This window comes from Eretmochelys imbricata, chromosome 1, assembly GCF_965152235.1.
Source record: "Eretmochelys imbricata isolate rEreImb1 chromosome 1, rEreImb1.hap1, whole genome shotgun sequence".
Lineage (NCBI taxonomy): Eukaryota > Metazoa > Chordata > Testudines > Cheloniidae > Eretmochelys > Eretmochelys imbricata.
In genome coordinates, this window is record NC_135572.1 from 266,410,890 (window position 1) to 266,432,345 (window position 21,456).

The 21,456-nt window shown below is 45.8% G+C and overlaps 1 protein-coding gene across 2 annotated transcripts; it reads right to left on the reverse strand.

Annotated features, from left to right (window-relative positions):
* Window positions 1-201: 201 nt before the first annotated feature.
* Window positions 202-21,200, reverse strand: CBX6 (chromobox 6). Of its 2 annotated transcripts, none has more exons than XM_077830078.1 (6): window positions 21,111-21,200; window positions 20,914-20,957; window positions 20,629-20,694; window positions 20,431-20,497; window positions 8,454-9,361; window positions 202-3,586 (listed from the first exon to the last, which is right to left on the reverse strand). In XM_077830078.1, exons 1-6 carry the CDS (start codon window positions 21,177-21,179, stop codon window positions 3,475-3,477), a joined length of 1,266 nt encoding a protein of 421 aa, XP_077686204.1. In that variant the 5' UTR covers window positions 21,180-21,200; the 3' UTR covers window positions 202-3,474. The 2 variants fall into 2 exon arrangements, with proteins under 2 accessions (XP_077686204.1, XP_077686196.1); XM_077830070.1 differs by having other exon boundaries at window positions 8,454-9,415.
* Between the last annotated feature and the right edge of the window lie 256 nt (window positions 21,201-21,456).

Consider the following 21,456-nt stretch of genomic DNA (forward strand, 5'->3'; position numbering starts at 1 on the left):
TATTAAGACATCTAGTCCATTTTCCAACACTCCTCGTTAGACAAGACTGTTACCTGCAGTGTATTCTCCTGTGCTTTGGCGAAGCTAGCTGTAAGTAACAGAAGTGATGGGGCGGACACTGCTTCCCTTGGCAGGTTAAAACATCGCCATTCACCTTTGAAAATCACAAAGAGTCACATACACACAAGGCAGGCAACAGGCTTTGGAATGTAACAATTTATTGGGGTTAATATTTTTCATTAACTCCCCATTTCTGGCATCGATACAATACTCAAGAGCAGCAGAAAGAACAAAATGTACAAGAATACGAGAGTAATTAGCACAAACTGCCCCCAAACCCAGAACAAGCCATTTTTCCGCTGGAAACGCCAATGGGAGGGGGATCCTATCGCCCCACCCTGCGTCCCATCCATCCACTCTAGACAGAGTTTAGCCAGCTGGGAACTGGATTAAAATAAACAAACGCAAACACTATATTTAAAAATGAAAATTACAAGACAAAAAAATATATAGATATACAATTCATTCGTGCATGATTCTTTAATTAAATGCATTTTTCAAAATAAAAAAAAGTTACAAGATATTTAGGTTTATTTTAAATTAAAAAAGTCACCACCTCCCCTCTCTGGGTAGGTCTCCAGTTGGCTCCGGGTGTGTGATTCCCAGCTTGAAGAGACATACTTGTGCCAGCTCTCAGAGCTTGCATACTAAAAATAGAGTGAAGCCATGGTGGCACAAGCCACAGGACGGGCTAGTTGCCCCGAGTACATGCCCGTCTGAGACCCTAGAGTAGCTAGCCAGTCCTGAAGGTCGCACTGCCACAGTTACACTCTATTTTTAGTGCATTAGCTCAGTAAGAAATAGTGTGAATGTCTCCTTGAGCTGGGAATCACACAACCAGCTTAAAGGGTAACCATACCCTGTATGCCAAGTGTGGGGTAGGTATGGGGGAGGGGGGGGTGTATGGGTTGCATCAGGACCATCACCATTATAGAAATTAAATCAAAATCTCTCTCTGGGATAAAGAGTAAGGCCCTGATCCTGCAAAGACTTATGCACATGCTTAGCTTGAAGCAAGTACCTCTAGACATCAGTGGAACTACTCGCCTGCTTAAAGTTAAGTACTTGCATAAGTCTGCAGGATCTGGGCCTCAGTTTGGCACCTGGGGAGGTGGAGGGAAGAGGCAGATGTGTAAGCCCTGATTCCCACCCCCCCTTGCAATTTTCCACCCAAAATTTAAAAAAAAAAGAAAAAGAAAAGAAAAAAAAGAATCCTCTACTGTTAAGAGGAGAAGGGGGGGCATGGCAAGTAGTTTAGCTCCAAAATTTAGATTTTAAAAAAATATGATGGTAGATTTATTTATTCTCAGAACTTGAATGAAGTTTCCTCCCCCCACAACAAGGAAACCCACTTGTCCCTGCTACACTGGAAGAGTCAGGGCTACTCCTGGGGAACCAGGAAGTGATACTGACCAAGTTAATTTCACCATCCTAGCCGAAGTGCAAAGAAGAAAACTGCAATAATGGGGAAAATTTACTTGGATTTAAAAAGACACAGTTCCTGTATGAGGCCCAATCCAGTAAAGTACTTAGATCCATAACCACCCGCTTAGAAGTTTCGTGCATGTTTTAAGTGCTTTGCTGAACAGGGATGGATTTAAGTATGTGCTTCGATGCTTTGCTGAATTGGGGCATCATGGGGTGTTAGCTAATACAGGAATTAATGTTTAAACTACTTAACCTGCCATTACCCCCCATCAAATTAATCTCTCTTGGATCACCCACCATTGCCGATATTTAAGATCACATTACTCTGATTTCTCTTACTGATGTTCTCCTTTGGGGTAATCACCCTGTTTCTTTCCTCTGCCACACAATTTCCCCAGTTGCAGCCATATCTCAATACCCTCTTCCCCATACCAGTCTTAGATTGGCCAGAGTGCAAAAGTGGGGCAGTCCACACCCCAGACTGAACATGCTGTCTCTGCAGAAGACCCCAGACAGCATCCCCTTGAGGGACAAGAGTGGAACATCCCTAAGGGATTGATGTGTCCTGTTAGGGTGGAAAGCAGGTCTTGGATGCAGTTCTGCATCGAAGACAGAACTCTGGATGGTCCTGTAGGGTTTCATCTTGTGCTAGGCAGCAGCAGGTGGGAAGGACAGAAGAACTGCTAGAGGTACAACCCTGGAAAAACTGGTATCTTCCTTTGTTACCTGACTGAGATTCTTTTTGGGGGGCGGGGGAGAGAGAGGGGAGAAGAAGAGAAGGGACTTCTTGGTCTCCACTTCTTGTAAACCAGTGAGGGCTATCTCAACCTTGGAAGTGAATAGCATGTTTTAATGAGAATACAGGACCACACAGTGTCAACACAATTGCCTCGCTTTGGGGGAGGAGACGACTAGGAGCAGTAGGGATGCCCAGATCTGATGCTGGATAACTGACGTGGGGAGGTTAAGCGGCAAATGGAAAAATAAGGGTGGGGGAAAGAGGAGCTGAGAGATTCTGCTCCTCAGAAATGTACACACTGCACTTTTGGAGGAGGGCCAAAACGCTCCCTCATTCAAAGCCAGAGTGACAATGCAATGGATTTATAAAGTATCTGGGAAGGAATGCGTGGGTTCTGAAGCAATACTCAGCCCTTCTATAGCTCTATATGCACATTACTAAATTTTAGCCTCCCAGCAACCTCTACAGGGCATTGCCCCCATGGTACAGACAGGGGAACAGAGGCAAAGGACCGTGAAGCAACTTGCACAAGGTCACAGGAAATCAAAAGAACCCAGGAATGCCTAGCTCCCAGCCCCAAGAGCAACCTTCTGAACTATTATGCGTTTGATATAGGGATTGGGACGGATTACGTGGGGGGTTCTTTTATATATATATATATATCTATATATATATCTATATATATCTATATTCATATAAAAAGTAAATAAGATCCCAGCTCTTGCATGATATTGGGCAATCCAAAAAGCAGCAAAGCAAGCAACACTGGAGAAAAGGATACATCAGGCCAAACAGTGCAAGGCCTCAGAGGTGTGGGGATGGGAGACGGACAAGCACTCCTCCAAAGGGACACGGAGCACTTAGCCAGACACCCATTCTTGGTTTGTTGCACCTCCTTGCTCAAACCCTGGCTATGGAACTGGAATCCCACACCCGCTGGCGAGAAGGGCCATCCCAGTTGGTTACACTACTTTCTCCTCCCACCATCCCACATCCACAGACACCACTGTTGACGTGGTGTGGAGGGCGGGACTGTGGGGGAAATGACTACCTGCCAGCACAGCTGCTCCCCCACCCCAACCTGTGCTTTAGCTTGGATATCCACAGGGAGTTCCGACTCTCCATCCCCAGTACTGTCAGGTCCATGAAGGAAGTTAGATTGACTGTTGGGAATATTGCAAAGCGCCTGAAACTTCCTTTAACAGCAGAGGCGAGGAAGGGGATTTAATGACCCAGGAAGACTCAGCTCAGACAGCACCCATTTGGTAAAGGATGGAGGGTACCTTACCTCCATCCCAGCAGGGGTGGCAGGAGAGGGGTGACTGAAGTACAGGAGATGCGGAGACACTCCCCCATCCCCTGAAAAGACACAGCAAGTAAGTGGCTCACCTAAGATTAGAAGGCAGAACTCCCCACTGGGCCTACATACATCCTCCCATCCCTGCAAAGGCTTTGTATGCTTGTCAGCTCCATGCCCATATGCTAGCTTCAGTGAGACCAGAACGGAGTGCTGAGCAAAGGTGGGAGATTAGTATGTACGCTCAGCTCAGGACTGAAGCTGTAGGTCAGGACAGAGGAGCACTGGCAGAGCTCAGGGGTGAAGAGTGGAGAAAATGAGTTCCCAAGAACAACCCAGAGAAGGGAAGAGACAGTGTTGTTTTTTTACCCAAAATGCACAGAGGAGACCCTGACAAGCCAGAAATCTTAGAGTCCCATATCTAGTAACTTATTACATTCAGACGCCAACGCCTGGTTCCCATCCTCTTTCCTACAGTCATTCCAACACAGCAGATGAACAATATGCAGCAAAGAGACACAGTGCAGCCTTGGCTGGGAAAGCTCCCTCCACCACTATGGGACATTCACACATCCCACAGTCCAGGAGACTACAGTCCTGCGCTAGTAAAAACCCACCAACGCCATCCTGGCTCTCACCCCTACATGCACTCGATGCACCCCAGCCTTCCCAAGGAGAGGGTGATCCCCACTTGTCCAAAACTTCAGGTACACGTAGGGGTTTCTGCCTTCCTCTGAAGATCTGGTAGTGGCCATTGCCAGAGGTGGGACACCAAACTAGACTGGGCTACATCGGGTTCTGCTGTGGCAAATTCTGTATTTAAAATGCCTTTTCCACCAAGCACTGAAATCAGTGAGCTGATAAGACAAGGAAGGGAGCTTTGCCTTGTTCTGAGTGAGCGTTTATTCTGCTCTTGGGGTGGTTATCTAGCAAGAAAGATGCAAGCCAATCCAAGATCTCAGTAGCTCCACTCACATGCCATTTCCATTTTACCAGCCTGGCCCAGACCCCATCAGGTCAGGATTTACCATTCTGCAACAACTTTGGCACCACTGTACCTGGGAAGGGGAGAAAAATACAGAGCCTCTGTCTAATTTCTGGAGAGGGGGCAGGGAAGGGAAATGGTAGTGCTGTTGGATGGAACTCATGCCAACACTTGGGGAAGTGGGGAAGAGAAGGGTAAATTACATGGGTTTTCTCCAAAACAGGACTTGCCTCTTCAAATCAAAAATTGCTGGTTACCCCAAGGACACCCTCCTCCAGTTCAAGTGAGCCAGATACCATCCCAGACACACACTTCAACACTACAAAATACTCTCTTCTCTAAGGATCATCTAATACCACTACAGTTTGTGCAATCACTGCATTTATTATTCATTTTTAAACTCTCTCTCCCCCTATAGAAATTTCATTTTTTAAAAACTTTTCTTTTTTCTTTTCTTTTCTTTTTTTTTTTTTGAAAAACTATTCATTTCACTTTTTCCACTTTCCATCATAAAATCTCCTCTAAAAACACAACAAGAGAATAAACATGGCACAGACACAGACTGTTCCCCTGGTTTTGGGGGAATGCTTTTGAATACTCCCCCCAACCCTACGCCCTCTCTGAAAGGCATGGATGGGACCTCCCTTTTATCTTCCAGTAGGGAGGGAGGAAAAAATAAATGGGAGATGGAAGGTGAGCATAACCCACATTCATACCAGCGTGGGGTTTTGTCAGCCTCTAGTGGCTGGACCACACAAAGATTTATGAGACTGCTACTGCCTGTTCTTTAAGCTCAAGCAATAGAGACTCATGCTTTTAGATCCAGAGGTTCAGGGTTCAATCCCCACAGGTGACCCACCCAGGAGGGTGGTGACAAATGGACTCAAGCTACTTCCCCTGACTGGATTGCACGTCTTTCCTACTGAGAGATGATCTACGATACGAGTTCCTCCAAAGCCCACTGCCCCTCTCCTGTCTTTATAATTCCAGGAAGAAGGGTCACCGAGCCCCCATGCAATCCTCTGGCCAATGCTTCAGAGGAAGGCGAAAACCACTTATTATGGAAAAATCCAGGAACACCAAACAACAGACATCAGGAGGGGAAAAAAAAAAAAACTCTGCCAAGTGGTCATTTCTTGGCTAAAACATGTCAAGAGTCTCCTATTAAAGTTCCCTTTTTTCTCCCACTTAAACTTTTCAAATATTTCTGAACTTTATTACCACGAAACAAGAACGCCATCACATACACGCCAAGAGTAACCAAGCAACCTAAAAAAAAGTGACTGGCTGGCATGCATCTACTCTGTAAAATAGTTCCTCTTATCTTGCAGCCTCATAAATTAATTCCTTTTTAAAATCATCTCTTTTTAAACACAAGTCTCCTTGTTATTCTCCCAATATAGATCTCCCACCTCTCCAAGGCCTGCTTGTTTTTGAAGTTACCATGAAATAAGAGAACCCTGCATGCGCAAGGTGAAGGAAAGATGCAAAACAAAGCAGAGACAACAGGCAGGTATTAATTCACATACACACATACATATCCAACAAATTACAGGAAGCCTTGGACTGATGAATGAATGGGGAAGTCTCCCCCACCCTGTATTTGGTTTTGAAATATTCTGTTGGATTTTAAAAGTTTTGTTTAAAAAACCCATAAAAGATGGGCAGCTTTGTGGAGGTGGGTGTTGTGGTTGTGTGGGAATACAACTAACCACATATGGGATCATCTCTCAGATTGGCTACACACAAACTGGAGCTAAACTCATTTGAATTCACGTTTTTAAAATTTTGATGCAAGTTTCTGTGTAGACATTTATTTTGCAGTAGGTGAGTTTTAAGGCTGGTCTACACCTAAAAATTAGATCACACTAGCCACGTTGCTTATGACTGGGAAAAATGTTGTGCCCTGTGCAATGTAGTTAAGTCAACCTAACCCACATTGTAGGCGCAGCCAGGTCAGTGGAAGAATTCTTTTGTCAATCAAGCACCTCCTCTTGAAGCGGTGGTTTTATTACACCGACAGAAAAACACCTTCTGTCACTGTAGCAAGTGTCAACGCTGCGGTGGCGTAGCAGCAGCCATAGCGCTTGTAGTATAGACATACCCTTCAAATCCAGGGTTTCTGCATGCAAAACCACAAAAGGGGTGAATTCCACCCAATTTAGTTATTTTGGTGGCTGTGTGACAGAGAGAGAGAGAGAGAGAGAGACACACTCTCCTTAGAGCTGAGTTTCTCTCTCCTTCCCCCAGTACGTGCACCCCTGTAGGCATATAAAGAATTATGGATCCCACAACAGGCGACCCCTCCCACCCCCTTTTCCCCCGTGGTCAGGGAATCAAGGCAGACACTTACTGCAACACTAATTTAGATGGACTTTATCAGCCCCTCTTCCCCACACCCAAGTGTTTCACAGATTCGGCAACAGAGGAGTGGGGAAGTGACGGAGGGGTATCTAGCCACAAAGCTCAGCACTGACACAGAGTCAAACAAGCCACGAATGGCAAAGAAGAGCGCTTTTGCACATTTGGACATTAAGAGTATGTCTCAGGGAACTGGAGGAAGCCACATCATCGCTTGCTTCCAGTTACAGAGGGTGGGGGCGATTCCAGATCCAATTTCACACTGAACATGTAAAAACAAGGAGTTGGGGGGGGGGGGCAGATGAAGGAGAGGCAGGCAGGCACACACACACACACACACACACACACACAAACAAACAAATGCAAGACACGGTAATTCTTACAACAGGTTCTTAGCACCTTTGGTTGACAATTGTAGAGGCAATTTTAGATCCTGGAAATGGTTGCAGTGAACCCTCTCCAACGCACCCACCACAAACAGATGAAACCAAGCAGGAAGAGTAGCAGATCTTCCTTCACACCCACAAGGCTTGTGAAGTGATTCAGTGGACCCAAGGAGGCTTATATTTTTCCTGGGAGGTAAGACCTGTTGACCTCATCCTGCTGGGGTAATGTCATGCCAAGCCATTGCTCCTCCTGAATTGAAGGACGGATGTGTGGCTTTCCCACTTCCACTAGGAAAAGGCTTAGGAAGGGTACGGCATGCCTCAGACCCGAGCAAGTGCAAGTGATGAACAGAAGGAGGAAGATCCAGGCTGGAAGTGACAGGCGCAACAAAGCTCAGCAGACTGGAAGATCTGGAAGGGAAGGAGCAGAAGGGAGGAGGAAGGGCCCAGGCAGTCTCAAAGTGCCCATACAACTGCCAAGTTAGCACCAATAGTAAAAGCAAGAAGGAAGTGAGCCTGGGGCATGTGTTGTAGGGTTGCAACCCCCCACTTGAGCTCTGTTGCAATTTCGTTCTAACCCTGATGCTTTAACTTCTGATCTCCTCCCCTCCTCTTCCTCCCCCTCCCCCCAATAGTATCCCTCTCCCAGAGATGCAGCCAGAACTACTGAAGCTGGATCATAAGAGACAGCTAACCCATGCCACAGAGAAGGGAGAGGGTCAGAGCTTCCCTGGGAGAAGGCAGGGTGAAGAACTGGAGAAGTGGAGGAGTGTGTGTACAGTGCATGGCAAAGGGGGAATGTGGAGGGTAGCACAGCCCCTTTCAAATGCCTTATCCATCTCTCCAGTAGTAGGAGTTCCCCCATACTTTCAGAAAAGCTGGGGGGGAGCCTTCCCCACTCAGCCCCAACACACACACACACACCTCCGTTGTCACCCAGGCTCCACACCAGTTTGACAACATGTTCTTTGAAGACAAATGATCATTCCCCAGCCCAACCCCTCGCAGCTGTGACATCTGGGAACTTCAGACACCTCTGCCCTCTAACTCCCACCCCAGTCTCCAAGCAGAAAGAAAAAGAACCGGGGAAGGGGATGGGGGGGAAGAGCAGGAGAAAACTAACAACAGCCATTCACACCATGACTTCTTCCAGCAGAGCCTCCCCTACCCCCCCGAAGCTGGGAGCCAACTTCTCACTTGCTGCCTCCTCCACCTGCTGCCACCTTCTCGAAATCCTCTGCGTTGCAGAACTCCTTGATGGTGACGGTCAGGAGATTGCTGGTGACATCTGTGACCACCACATTGGAGCAGGGGGACATCTCAGGGCGCCAGTCGCCAGCCTCCTGCTCCGGGTCAGAAGAGGAGAGGGATGATGAGGGCGTCTGGCCCCCAGCACATCCCCCGGGGGGAGAGCGCTTGCTGGTGGCTGCTGATTCTGGTGGGATCGACAGGTCCAGGACCTCCGACTCGCGCCAGTCAGGAATGGCAGGGCTCAGGGTTTCGGGAAGCAGCTTTGGGGGAGAATCGTCTGGGTCGGAGGAGGAGTGAGGGGTAGGAGAGGGGCAGCCTGAGGAGCTGGAGCTGTGGGCATCGTAAGGGGTGGAGCCCATGACCAGCCCGCAGGAGGCACCTTGTGAGCCTCCTGCCTCCATCTTGCCCTCCAGAGATGTGGCCGGTGCAGCGGACGGCTTGTTGTACAGCGAGAAGGTGCCAAACTTCATGTGGCGGATCTGGGTGCGGAGGATGCTCTCGCTGAACTTCTTACTCTTGCCAATGACGCGGTTTCGTGAGGGGATCTTTGGACGGGCCAGGCCCCCTCCCCCACTCGCGGCCTTCCCGCCCTTGTCAATAACCTTGAGGTTGAGGATGATGCGGCTGCGTTTGGGCTCACGAGGCTTCACCTTGCGGTTGATGATGCGGACGGTCTCGGAGAAGGGCGAGACTGGCGGACGTATGCCAGCCCCTCCTCCCACTCCCCCGCCGTTCTGGGGGTCTGGGCGGGGCAGGGGGCGCCGGGACATGCGATGACATCGCCGGATGTCTTTCTTGAGCCGATGCACTGCAGCGCTGGAGTGCAGCTTGGGTGACGAGGTGCTAGAGCCAGGCTTGACAGAGAAGTGTACATCCCCAATGTGAAGGGCCTCCGCCTGGGCCCGAGCCTGCGGTGGTGGGGGAGAGAGCAGAATGGAGTCAGAGACGACCTGAGATTTGCCAGGCCTTGAATCAGGGGCACCTCAGCTTGTGGTGACAAGACCACATGAGAGGCACCCTGTCAAGAGCCAGAGGGCTACACCTTCTTTGTATACAAATCACACATTTAAATGAAGAACTAAATGCACAGGACCCTAGTACGAAGGTAACCCAGTGGCGAACGGCTGCCAGAAGTCCCCCTCAGTGCCTGTTACAGCCCCTAGCTATGGAGCTTTGGCTTTTTAGTTCAAGCTGTAGCAGCTCCTGCTTTAGCTCCGGAAGTCCCCTGTTCAATCCCCAGTGCATCAGCCAGGACGGCAGCTATGACACTTGCATCATCTTTGACAGATGAGAGAAATGACCTGCCGGTGTGTGTTCAGCAGCAATTAAAACAACCAACCAAGGAACTCAGAGCCACGGGAAAGGAACAGCAGACTTCATCTGCAGACTGTTACTATCAATCACCATGAACGGCTCCCTCCACAAACAAGGGAAGTTAGTGCAGGGCAGCCGGTCAGGTTCTAGGACTTACCAAGGACTGCACTTGTAGGAAGTCTGAGACTACGTCTACACTACAGCCTTATGTTGGCAGAACTACGTCGCTCAGGGGTGTGGAATATCCTCACCCCAAGCGACACAGTTATACCGATCTTACCCCCTGTGTAGACAGCGCTATGTCTACGGAAGGGCTTCTCCTGTAGACAAAGCCACCATCTCTCGAGGAGGTGGAGTACCTACGCTGACAGGAGAAGCGCTCCTGTCATCATAAGTAGCATCCTCACGAAGCATGCAGTGCTGCTTTAGCGCATTTCCTTGACCTCCCCCTTCTTACATGCTCCCCTGAAAGAGGAGCACAAAGGAAAGTGCCCAGGGAGCCTGGTGCCAGAGATTCTAAAGCTACACTCAATTGTTACTATACTCTGTCACCAGGAGAAGGGGCCAATCATCCTCATAAGCATCTGGTGGTTGTTGGTGGGGCTCAACACCAAGAAGTTTATTTGTGGTGAGTAAGCACCCCAATGCGCGCTAGGCACTGTCTGAATGTAGGGAGCAGGGACTGTGTCCATAAGCTCACAATCTAGAAGACAAACAAGACAAAGGATAGGAGAGAGGAATAAAGCAAGCAAGTAAAGTCCCATCCAGACTATTAGTAATTTCTTGTAGATGTCATGGGAGAAATGGATCTTTAGGAAGGGTTGATGGAGAAGGTAGTGGTCTGATGGATACTGTGAGAGGAAAGTCTCAGATTCAAGGTTCAAAAAGATACTGGACATAGAATCATAGGTGTGGAAGAGACCTCGAGAGGTCTTGTAGTCCATTCCCCAGTACTCAAGGCAGGACTAAGTATAGACTATCTCTGACAGTTGTTTGTCTAACCTGCTCTGTCACTGGAGATTTTTAAGAGATTTCACAACCTCCCTAGGCAATTTACTCCAGTGCTTAACCGTCCTGACAGTCTGGAATTTTTTCCTAATGTCCAACCTAAACCACTTTTGCTGCAATTTAAGCTCATTACTTCTTGTCCTATCCTTAGAGGTTAATGAGAACAATTTGCTTTCCTTCTCCTTGTAACAACCTTTTATGTACTTGAAAACTAATGTCCCCCCTCAGTCTTTTCTTCTCCAAACTAAACAACCCATTTTTTTTTTTTCCAATCTTCTCTCACAGGTCATGCTTTTTAGACCTTTAATCATTTTTGTTGCTCTTCTATGGACCTTCTCCAATTTGTCCACATCTCTCCTGAAATGTGGCCCCCAGAACTGGACATAGTACTCCACTTGAGGCCTATTTGCAGCACAGCAGAGCGGAAGAATTACTTCTCGTGTCTTGCTTATAACACTCCTGTTAATACAACCCAGAATGTTTTTTGCTTTTTTTGAAACATCGTTACACTGTTGACTCATATTTAGCTTGTGATCCACTGTGACCCCCAGATCCTTTTCCGCAGTACTCCTTCCTAGGCAGTCATTTCCCATTTTGTACGTGTGCAACTGATTGTTTCTTCCTAAGTGGAGTACTTTGCATTTGTCCTGATTGAATTTCATCCTATTTATTTCAGACCATTTCTCCCGTTTGTCCAGATCATTTTGAATTTTAATCCTATTCTCCAAAGCACTTACAACCCCTCCCAGCTTGGTATCGTCTGCAAACTTTATAAGTATACTCTCTAAGACATTATCTAAATCATTGATGGAGATATTGAACAGAACCAGACCCAGGACCGATCCTTGCGGGACCCCACTTGATATGCTCTCCCAGCTTGACTATGAACCACTGATAATTAACTACTCTCTGGGAACGGTTATCCAATCAGTTATGCACCCACCTTATAGCAGCCTCATCCAGGTTGTATTTCCCACTTTTGTGTATGAGAAGGTCATGTGAGACAGTATTGAAAGCCTTATTAAATCATATATATAAGATTACCACATCTACCACTTCCTCCCTATCCACAAGGCTCATTACCTTATCAAAGAAAGCTATTAGGTTTGTTCTTGATAAATCCATGCTGACTGTTACTTATCACCATATTATCTTTTAGGTATCTGCAAACTGATTGTTTAATTATCTTTCCAGGTACTGAAGTTAAGATGACTGGTCTCTAATCCCCTGGGTTGTCTGCAGGGAGATCAAGAATATGTGGAGTTATCATAATTAATGAAAATGCAAATTTTGGAAGGGATGTTAAACCTCACGTTTTAGGATTTTAGCCTAGTGTGTGTGTCAGGGTGTGGGAGGAGGGGGAGAAAGAGCAGATTATCTCACACGTGCCTGCTGCGGGGTCCCTACACCTTCCTCTGAAACATCTGGTGCTGGCCACTGTCATAGACATGATATTGGGCTAAATGGAACTAGGGCAGGTGTAGTTAATATGCGGACTGCAGGCCAAATTCGGACCATGAGATGCTTTTGAACAGACTGCAAAATCTTTTTATTTACTTATTATTATTACTGTGGTGTGAAAAATGTTTCTCTGGAGTCTGGACCTTGACCAAGAAATTTGGACCTTGACAAAAAAAAAAAAAATTAACTAACCCTAACCTAGGGTCTATCGTGGTTTCCGATGCAATTCTTATATTCCTATTCCACCCCTAGGTTTCTAAGCAATTTCTGTGTTCTTATTCTCCCCCTAAAAACCAGACTTGTCCTGCCCCTTCAGATGAGATATTTGTTTAACATGACAGATTAAATTGTGAAAGGCACCTGCTCTTCTCAGAAGAAAGAGAGCTGCTCTTCCCCCTCCTCCCCAATAAATGTATCAGGAGTCATATCTGCTAACATTTGGGACAAAAGTTTTTAGTTCTTCTTAGTCCTGTAGAACCATGACAGCTCTGGCAGAGTGAGCTGGAATTTACTCTGGCTCATGCATCAGCAACAGGATTGTCGTGAGCAGCTAACTACATTTTCATTTGTAAATTGAGATAGTCTGATTTGGAGACAACAAACACGGAACCCTACAGCGTAATTTTACACTCGCTTTTCAGAGCAGAGCCACACTTTAAATGGTGCCCTGCAAGGATAAGATGCCCCATCCCCTTTGAAACAGACTCTCCCTCATCCCAAACAGTCACTCTATAATTCCCTTGCCCCCAAAACCCAGCCCCGGACAGAAGTAACCAGACCTTTTGGCCCCACACCCATCATTGCCTTGCCAACTTAGAATCAAATGATTCTTGTACCATCTAGTGACCACAGTGAGAACTGCAGTCCCCAGGATACAACATCCACTTTCTCACTTCGTCCTCCTGACACTGACACTCACTCACAGGCACACAGCTCAGGACAGGTTCTGGGGAGCTAAGGTTTTAAGCTGCACTATTATCTCCCCTGCCTATCTCCCCAACTCCTTATATCTGATCCCAAAAGATTCCACTCCTGCTGATTGCCCCCACCCTGCCCACTCCAATCCCAAGATATGACAACAGCACACGCTGCAGGAAGCCCCAAACCTCTCAAACAGCCCTGCCACACAATGGAAGAAGTTGGGAATGGAGACTTGAAGGCATGTAGCTCATCTCTGGCTAATACAGGGCCGTTCCCTACAGTAAGCTCTCCAATGCTTTGTCTAGTCTAGCTGTAAGTGGCTCCAGTGATGGCTGGGGGCTTCTACTGCTTCGTCTGGAAACAAATTCCACAGTCTAAAGGCTCATGTACACTAGGCGTTTTATACCTGGAATTAAACGATTGTCAAATAACTCAAGGTGGTTAATGTATTTGTAAGGACAGTGTTTGCCACTCCCCAAATGTTTACTACAGGCCACAAACATGTGTTTATCTTCAGCAAAGGTTAAAAATCTCTAGCACACAAAAATCCTCACAGATTTCACTGTCAGGCATGACGTCCTAATGCGCATCCAGAGTTTCTTTGGCTCAGACTCATCTATTATTCCACGGCCTATGTGCCTTACAGCACAGATATTCAGATTCCTAACCCAGAGACTACAGTCTAGTATGTTTCAATAGCTCTTTGAAGCCAAATAATTCCTCTCTTTTCATCACCATTTAAATACATACAGATGGCAGTGGTTCATAGAATCTCAGGGTTGGAAGGGACCTCAACCCCCTAGTACAACCCCCTACTCAAAGCAGGCCCAATCACCAATTTTCGCCCCGGTCCCTAAATGGCCCCCTCAAGGATTGAACTCACAACCCTGGGTTTAGCAGGCCAATGCTCAAACCACTGAGCTATCCCTCCCACACTGGTTCTCTTCAGACATCTTTTAACCAAGCTATTCTGGTCCATATTTTACTTTGAATCTGTGTCTTATCTCAAACATCATTATCACAGCCCCTCAAGCATTTTTACTGCTCTTCTCTGAACTCCCTCCAGTTTGGGATTATCTAGTAGTGTGGTGCAGTGCAGGGAATGAAATCTCTTATTCCAAGCGAACTGAAGCCATATAATGAGGGATTATTAACTCCCTGATAGCTGGCATGGCTCCCCCTGCACAGCAAACCCATAAATCCCCTTGTCTTTTTTGCCACTATATCACACTAATCTGATGTCTAATTTGCTTTTCTCTATCACACCATGGTGTGTGTCACTCTGTCTCTCTTTTAGAAGTATTTCTGCTCTCAAAGTGTCTTATGCTCATTGAATACTTGTGTCCCAGATTACTTTACATCCCAGAAGCACTTGTCTGCATTTTTCCTGGTTGAATCCATTTCTTATTTCCTGCCCATATTTTATTTCCCTACCCTCATGAAACCTTGTATTTGACTATCCTATGAATGGAATTAACATGCTGGTTTTCTCCTCTGACAGATTTACAACAAATAGGCTAAAATGGAACCTAACACTCCCTCCAACTCAATACACTGCTGTTACTCATTGCTTAGTTTACATTCTTTGCAACGCTTAGCAATTCATGTTAGAGTACACATACCCAAGTAAGCTTGAATTCATTTCTCAAGTAAAGTTTCAAGAAACAATATCAAATGCTTTAGTGAAAATCCAGATGTCCCAACTACCGTGTTCCTTCCAGACACTAGTCCAGTAATTCTACCAAATATGTGATCAAGTTTGTCAGATATCATTTACAAACGCTCCTCTCTTCCCCCTGGAAGTTGATAGTTTTACTGACCCATTCATTTTCTCCTATTCCTGGTTATGTGCCTGCTTCCCTCTATACCTGGAGCTACCTCCCAATCCCAGTTTACAAAGTCTTCTTCTCACTCAAATCTCTGCAAGAAACACACTTCTCCCTGCTGAAGGCTCAGTTCTTCTATGGTGCTCATGAACTGTAAGGGTTCATAGTTTAAGACAACAAAAGTTGATCCTTTCTCTGAACTTCACAAGTGCATCTTAAATGTCTCCTTCAGATGGTAAATTCCTTGGAGCGGGAACGGTCTTTACCTTAGTGACTTAAGAGTGGAAGATGTGTTCAGTGCTGTACATAGAATACCCTGTTGATTGATCCTGGTTCAGTTTTCACCAAGATAAAAGTCTGCAATCGTCTAGAGATTTTGTTCTCATTTAACAGAGAACAAAGGTTGATTTACAGCACAGTAATTGCTAGGATCACTTTTTTCCCCTTCTTTTGGAAATCTGGATCACATTTGCTCCGCCCCCTAATGAATTCTCATCAGCTCACACCTCCCTACTTCTGTTCTTTTTTAAATAATTATTGCTAGTGATCCAACAAATAATTTAATCAGTTCATTCCCTTCACACTCTAGGATACACATACTGAAGACAGGGTGAGAAGTACATATTCAAGTTCCCCACAAATCCTACTTTACCTAATTTATGTCAATAACTCTACAAATAGGAAGTAATAAAGGATGCAACTCTTTTTTGTTTTGATTCAAAAGAAAACACTTTAGTAGCTCTGCCGTATTTACACGAGTCCCTCCTTATTTAGTAGTGCATCTGCTTTGTCTTGTACTCCCCCCTCAAATAATATATTTATAAGAGCCCTTATTTCCCCTTTCACCTCTTTGACTAGCATTCTGCAAGCTTTAGCTGACAGAGCAACAGCAAGCTGTGGCTCCTAAGCAACCTTACCATAAACTGTGTTTCCCCATTGGAGGGAAAATGAATGCTATGAGGGAACAGATTTCAATTTCAATCTGCTGAGGGGTAATTTATGAACAGGGAGATCAAAAGCGGAGTTTGAGGGAGGAAGTTGCTTAACACCATGTTGCGCCTCCCTCCACTTCAGTTTACAGACTAAATTAGGTCTTGCAAGCAGCAAGAGGGAAATCCCCTATTGTCTATTACTGCACGCTCTCAGTACTACTTTCTCCATTAACACCCTCCAATCTTTACCTTATTATTTAGAGTGACTGAGAATAGAGATCTCTGCAAGCTGAGCAGGAGGGTCAGGGACATGTCCTCCGATAGCACATGCATGACTTTATGGAGTTGCATGTGACCCTTGCATTTCCCAAGCCAACAAAGCTGTGAGGAAAGAAGTATGTCAGGGAGGTGAGAAAGGAAGACAAAAGTTGCATGCAAAGTATATGTGTGGGACAGTTAATGTGTCTCTATTACTCTGCATGAGCTTCCATTTTTCCCCAGACTGAATCTTATTGATATTTCCTATCTATATATTTCTAAACCCTCAAGCAACCTCCTACAGACAAGATCTATCAGGAATGTCAGATTAATAAAGGTTGGAAAGGACTGCCCCACATCAGCCATTCCAAATTCCCCTCCCAAAGCAACAACTTACGTTTTCCATAAATTAGTGTCACCTTACAGGCTATTGCATGCCATGATCCCCCCTACAAGTAAACTTGTCCTCTGGGCTTCAGCTCTTCATCCATGGGAAAGTTTGACTAATATCCAGGGAATACAGCCAAACCTTCTACCCAAAATACTGTAGCTGAAGCCCACACTTTCAGTCCTGCCATCCATGATGCAAGAGCGTGTTAGTGATATCACAAACACCGGTGTGATATCCCTTAGCGATCCGATAGAAAAGCCAAGCATTCGAAGCCTGACTTAAGGCACCAACAGCCACATTTATAAAACAATCAGGTGCCCTAAAATGCAGATAGGCACCTAGTGGGATTTTAAGAAGTGCCCAAGCAGATTAGGCACATAACTCAATTCAAAGAGTAATTCCTTTGTAAATCTGGCTCCAAATCAATATTAAGATAACTAAATAAATAAGCAAACGGAATTTCAAATCAGGCCACTTATTTAGATGCTGTAATATGGATTTAGAAGCCTAACTTTAAACACCACATTTGAAAATCTTGGTCAGAAACATTATATATGAAACCATTCATTACAAGTGCATGCTAGCCTTTTACAACCAGTCGTGGTTTGGTTCCGTATTTAATCTCCATGCCTTCCAGTTCTAATCGGTTGAGTTTGCCAGTCAAAAAGAATATTGTTCTAACTGCCAGCTCTGCAAACTCCCCCGGGGACCCAAGAGTCAAGTTTCTCCCCCGTGCTTCAGAAGTCCTCATCGGCAAGAGATTCTGCAGTCAAAAGAACTGACAACATGTTTAATGTGCAAGACAGAACAGAACCCTCCTTCTCCTCCTGTAGTGGCATCAGTCCTGCAGCATTTACAAGAGTCAAAACCTTGGCTTTGGCAGACAGAAAGATAGGACTTCAGTACAAAGGACTGAAGGGCTCTTTTAGCTGATTTTCTAACTAAAATCACATTGCAAAGTTTCCTCAAAAAAAGTTTGGACAAGTTCAGATGGTACTAAACCAAAAGAGAGTTACTTCTTGCTGTCTAGTCTGACTTCTGATCCAGCCCTAAAAATAACACCCCAAAGAAACCAGCAACTAAGGGAAGTCCCCAACACAACCTCCTCTCACCAGACCTCCTCCCCAGAGGAGACACCAGCAGCTCCTGCCCTACTCAGTGCTCCCCACAGTGAGGCATCAACCTACCAGTGGTGATTTTTTGTTCCACGCTTCACTCTCTTCTCCAGCGTGACAAGCTAACTATAAGCACAAGTCAGAGGATTACAGAAACAGTCAAGTAGATTTCAAGAGTTGGGGAGGGAAAAGAATTAAGGCAAGTCAAGACGCCAGTGAAGGAATATTGTTTGTTGTGGTGGTGTTTAAGAAATTATAGGAATGCTTATTTCTTGAAGTGTCAATGATTTGTGTCCCCCAACCCCAATATCTTTTTAAAATAGAAAACCATTAACTAGAAATCTAATCAATTTAGACAGTAAGTCAGAAGTAAGGTGGATTCAGAATCTGCACCTGTTTCTGAGATGCCCTGCCAGCTCTTTGCGACTATACAATCACATGTTGCTATATATAGTATTACACATTTAAATTTTTTAACTAAATGTTCCCCTTCCATGTTGCTCTGTCCCACACACATAGAAGAGGAAACCAACCGACTGTTCAGGAAAACTGATTAGAGTTGTCAAATACTCAATGTAAATAAAGAAGCAAAAATTAGAATGTTTCTTTTCAGATTTCAAGTGTTACAAGTAATAGTAGGTTAAAAAAATTCAAACAGAAATGTTATTTTTAAGTCAATGGTGTCGTCTTAAGCTTTCCTCTGCATTATTAGACTCCCAAACACAAGACGATCTAAAGCATAAGTGTCAGAGATAAAAACTGACTATAGAATGAAATTGACTAGCTCCGTTTCAGGGAGTGAAGTGTAAAAAGAAACACACTCATTAGTGGGGAAAGCAAACAGATTTTTATCGTTTTCAGTTTTTAATTAAGGAAAGAGTAACAATGTAGACAAGGTGGTGGTGGTGGCGGCCGCGGAGGGGGGAGAATGTTCCAATCACAAGCAGTGCTTCCTAAAAATTTCCAGAGAGCTCCCCAATTTTTACCAGGGCATCCAGAAAACCCCAGGAAGATTCTCCCCACAATGTTTAAACTATGTCTGCGGTCCTTCCATATGCTCTATCCTTCCAAAGCAGATAACAGGGGGCATCCTATTGCAATGGTTCTCAACTTTCCAGAATATTGTACACCTTGTAGGATTCTGATTTGTCTTGCGTACCCCCAAGTTTCACCTCACTTAAAAACTACTTGCTTACAAAATCAGACATGAAAATACAAGAATGTCACAGCCACTATTACTGAAAAATTGCTTACATTCTCATTTTTACCATATAATTATAAAATAAATCAACTGGAATATAAATACTGTACTTACATTTCAGTGTACAGTAGATAAAAAATGAGTTGTTTATTCTGCTCTGTGCGAAATTTTAGTTTGTACTGACTTTGCTAGTGCTTTTTATGTAGCCTGTTGTAAAACTAGACAAATATCTAGAGGAGTTGATGTACCCCCTGGAAGACCTCTGAGTACCCCCAGGCATACGCATACCCCTGGTTGAGAACCACTGTCCTATTGCACAGAACTTTGAGTGCTGCCACTTAGCACTTCACTTATGTTTCAACAGAGCTTTGAAGATGTGAAGTCCCTCAACACCCGTGAGGCAGGAAAGCAAAGTATTAACCCCATTTTACAGATAGGGAAAGCAGACACAAAAATGTAACTTCACTTGCCCAAAGGCACAGAATGGGTCAATGCTTGAGATAGGAGTATTAGATGCATTGCTACAGCACCCATCTCCATAGCATCTGGGTATCAGATTAGACCAGAATTGAGAAATTCCTGACTCCCCATGCAAATTTGTCTTAAATACACTGGATGATATTCTGGCACCTCCATTCATTTATGATCCAGGATTGGGATTTGTAGGGGAGCAATAATGCAACAAATTTGTCTGCAGGGTGTCAGTCAGAGAGCAGAATATGGCAGATACCAACTCTTACAGGAAAAATCTGTTAACTTCCGCTACAAAGGTCACCACCACCACATTTTAAAAAGAGGAAACTGGGGACTCCACCTTTTTTTTTTTTTAAAAAAAGTCTTCCTTCTGAGACAAAACACGACTATGCATGAAAAAACAGATATTATGAAAATGACACTGTCAATGGGGACGATGTGGAGTCTTTATGCCATGAAGAAGCATAGTTATTCCATGACTTTCAGAACAAGCAGCGAGCCCCAAAGGACCGCCAATATAGCGCCGGTGGGCATCTAGCATACTGACATGTGAAGAGGAGGGGCAGCAGCAGGACCCTTGTCATATCTTAAAAAAACAACTACAAAACCTTTTCATAGCCACCAAGTATGCCACTATATTATCACATGCAGACCAAAGGTGGGGAGGGAGGAATGAAATACCACTGTGGTGGGGAGAGAGAGCAGATAGGTGCAAACACCACAGGGACAAACATCTGGGGGTGGATGGAGGGGAAGGAGAGGAGGAGACTGACAAGAAGAGAACATCCCCACAAACACACGTTCACACACCCTAGCTTTTACTATCCCATTGGTGATAATCCCTCACTACCCCAAGCAGCATCTCATGCACTTACTTCTATTCCCCCCTTTTATTTAGTTGCACCAGACATGCAGACTAAGGGAGGCCCAAGTCATTTGAGAGTTAAGTACCTCCAAAAGTGGACAGGCAGCGGGATTTTGGATACATCTAACTGGGCCTAAGTTATTTAAATAAAAGTTACCTTCAGGAGGAAAGTTTTAGGCTTGGGTCCTCTCTTCTTGGGCCCATACAGCTCACGCTCTCGTTCCCTTTAGGGAGTCAAATTTTAGAAAGTTAAACTTTTTCTTAAGAAAAAACACACACATACACATTTTTTTTTTTTTTGGGTAGCTCAGATGTCAGTCAAATAAACAAACGTGGTTTCCCCTGTTAAACTCACTTCTGCTCAAAGGCTGCAATAAGTCGGGAGTCCAGGATGTTCTCTTCAGGTTCCCAAGTGCTGTACCTGCCAAGGCACAAAAAAATAAACAAAACACGAGCACCCGCATAAAAAAGGAGAATGTGGGCGGGGGGGAGCAACCCCAGAGTACAGTTTGCGCGCACGGGAAAGGGATGCATAATATTATCTCAGCGCGGACTTGGGGAAAAACCCTCCAGACACACATATACACACACGCGCGCGCGCGCACACACACACACACGGAGAAATACTCGAACAACTCACTTGATGGCCCAGCCTTTCCATTTCACCAGGTACTCGATGCGCCCCTGCAAAACACAGATGAGGAGGGGAGCGGAGGAGGGGGGAGAAGGAAGAGAGGGAGGGAGGGCGGATTAGCGAAATGGCCACTGCAACAAACCCACGGCAGCGGGGGGCCGGGGCCGGGGCCGGGGCCGGGCTCGGGCTGGGCGGCTGCTCACCTTTCGGATCCGCCGCTTGATGATGGATTCGGCCGCGAACACTCGCTCCCCCACTGCAGACAGCTCCATCTTGCTCAGCAGCAGCACCCACAGCCCATAATAATCCCGCCCGCTTCTTTCTCCCTCCCTCCTTCCTTCCCTCCCCCCAGCTCAGGCTGCTGCCGCCGCCGCCGCCGCCGCCGCTACTAGAGCTGCACCGGCTCGCGCACGCTCACGCTCGCTCTGCGGCCGCGCGGCCGCACGTGACCCTCCCTCCTCTCTTTCTCCCCCTCCCCCGTGCACCGTTACCAGGGTCTCCCCGGCGGCGGTTGCTAGGGGAAAAGGAGGAGGGCGCAGGCGCGCGCGC

Bases quoted from the DNA above. Each gene is read 5' to 3' on its own strand.
- CBX6 (XM_077830070.1), bottom strand. From the start codon at position 21,179: ATGGAGCTGTCTGCAGTGGGGGAGCGAGTGTTCGCGGCCGAATCCATC. The intron at 20,958-21,110 runs GTGAGCAGCCGC...TGTGTTTTGCAG, and splicing joins TCAAGCGGCGGATCCGAAAG to GGGCGCATCGAGTACCTGGT. The intron at 9,416-20,430 runs GTAACTTTTATT...CCACCACCGCAG, and splicing joins CTAAAACTTTCCTCCTGAAG to GCTCGGGCCCAGGCGGAGGC.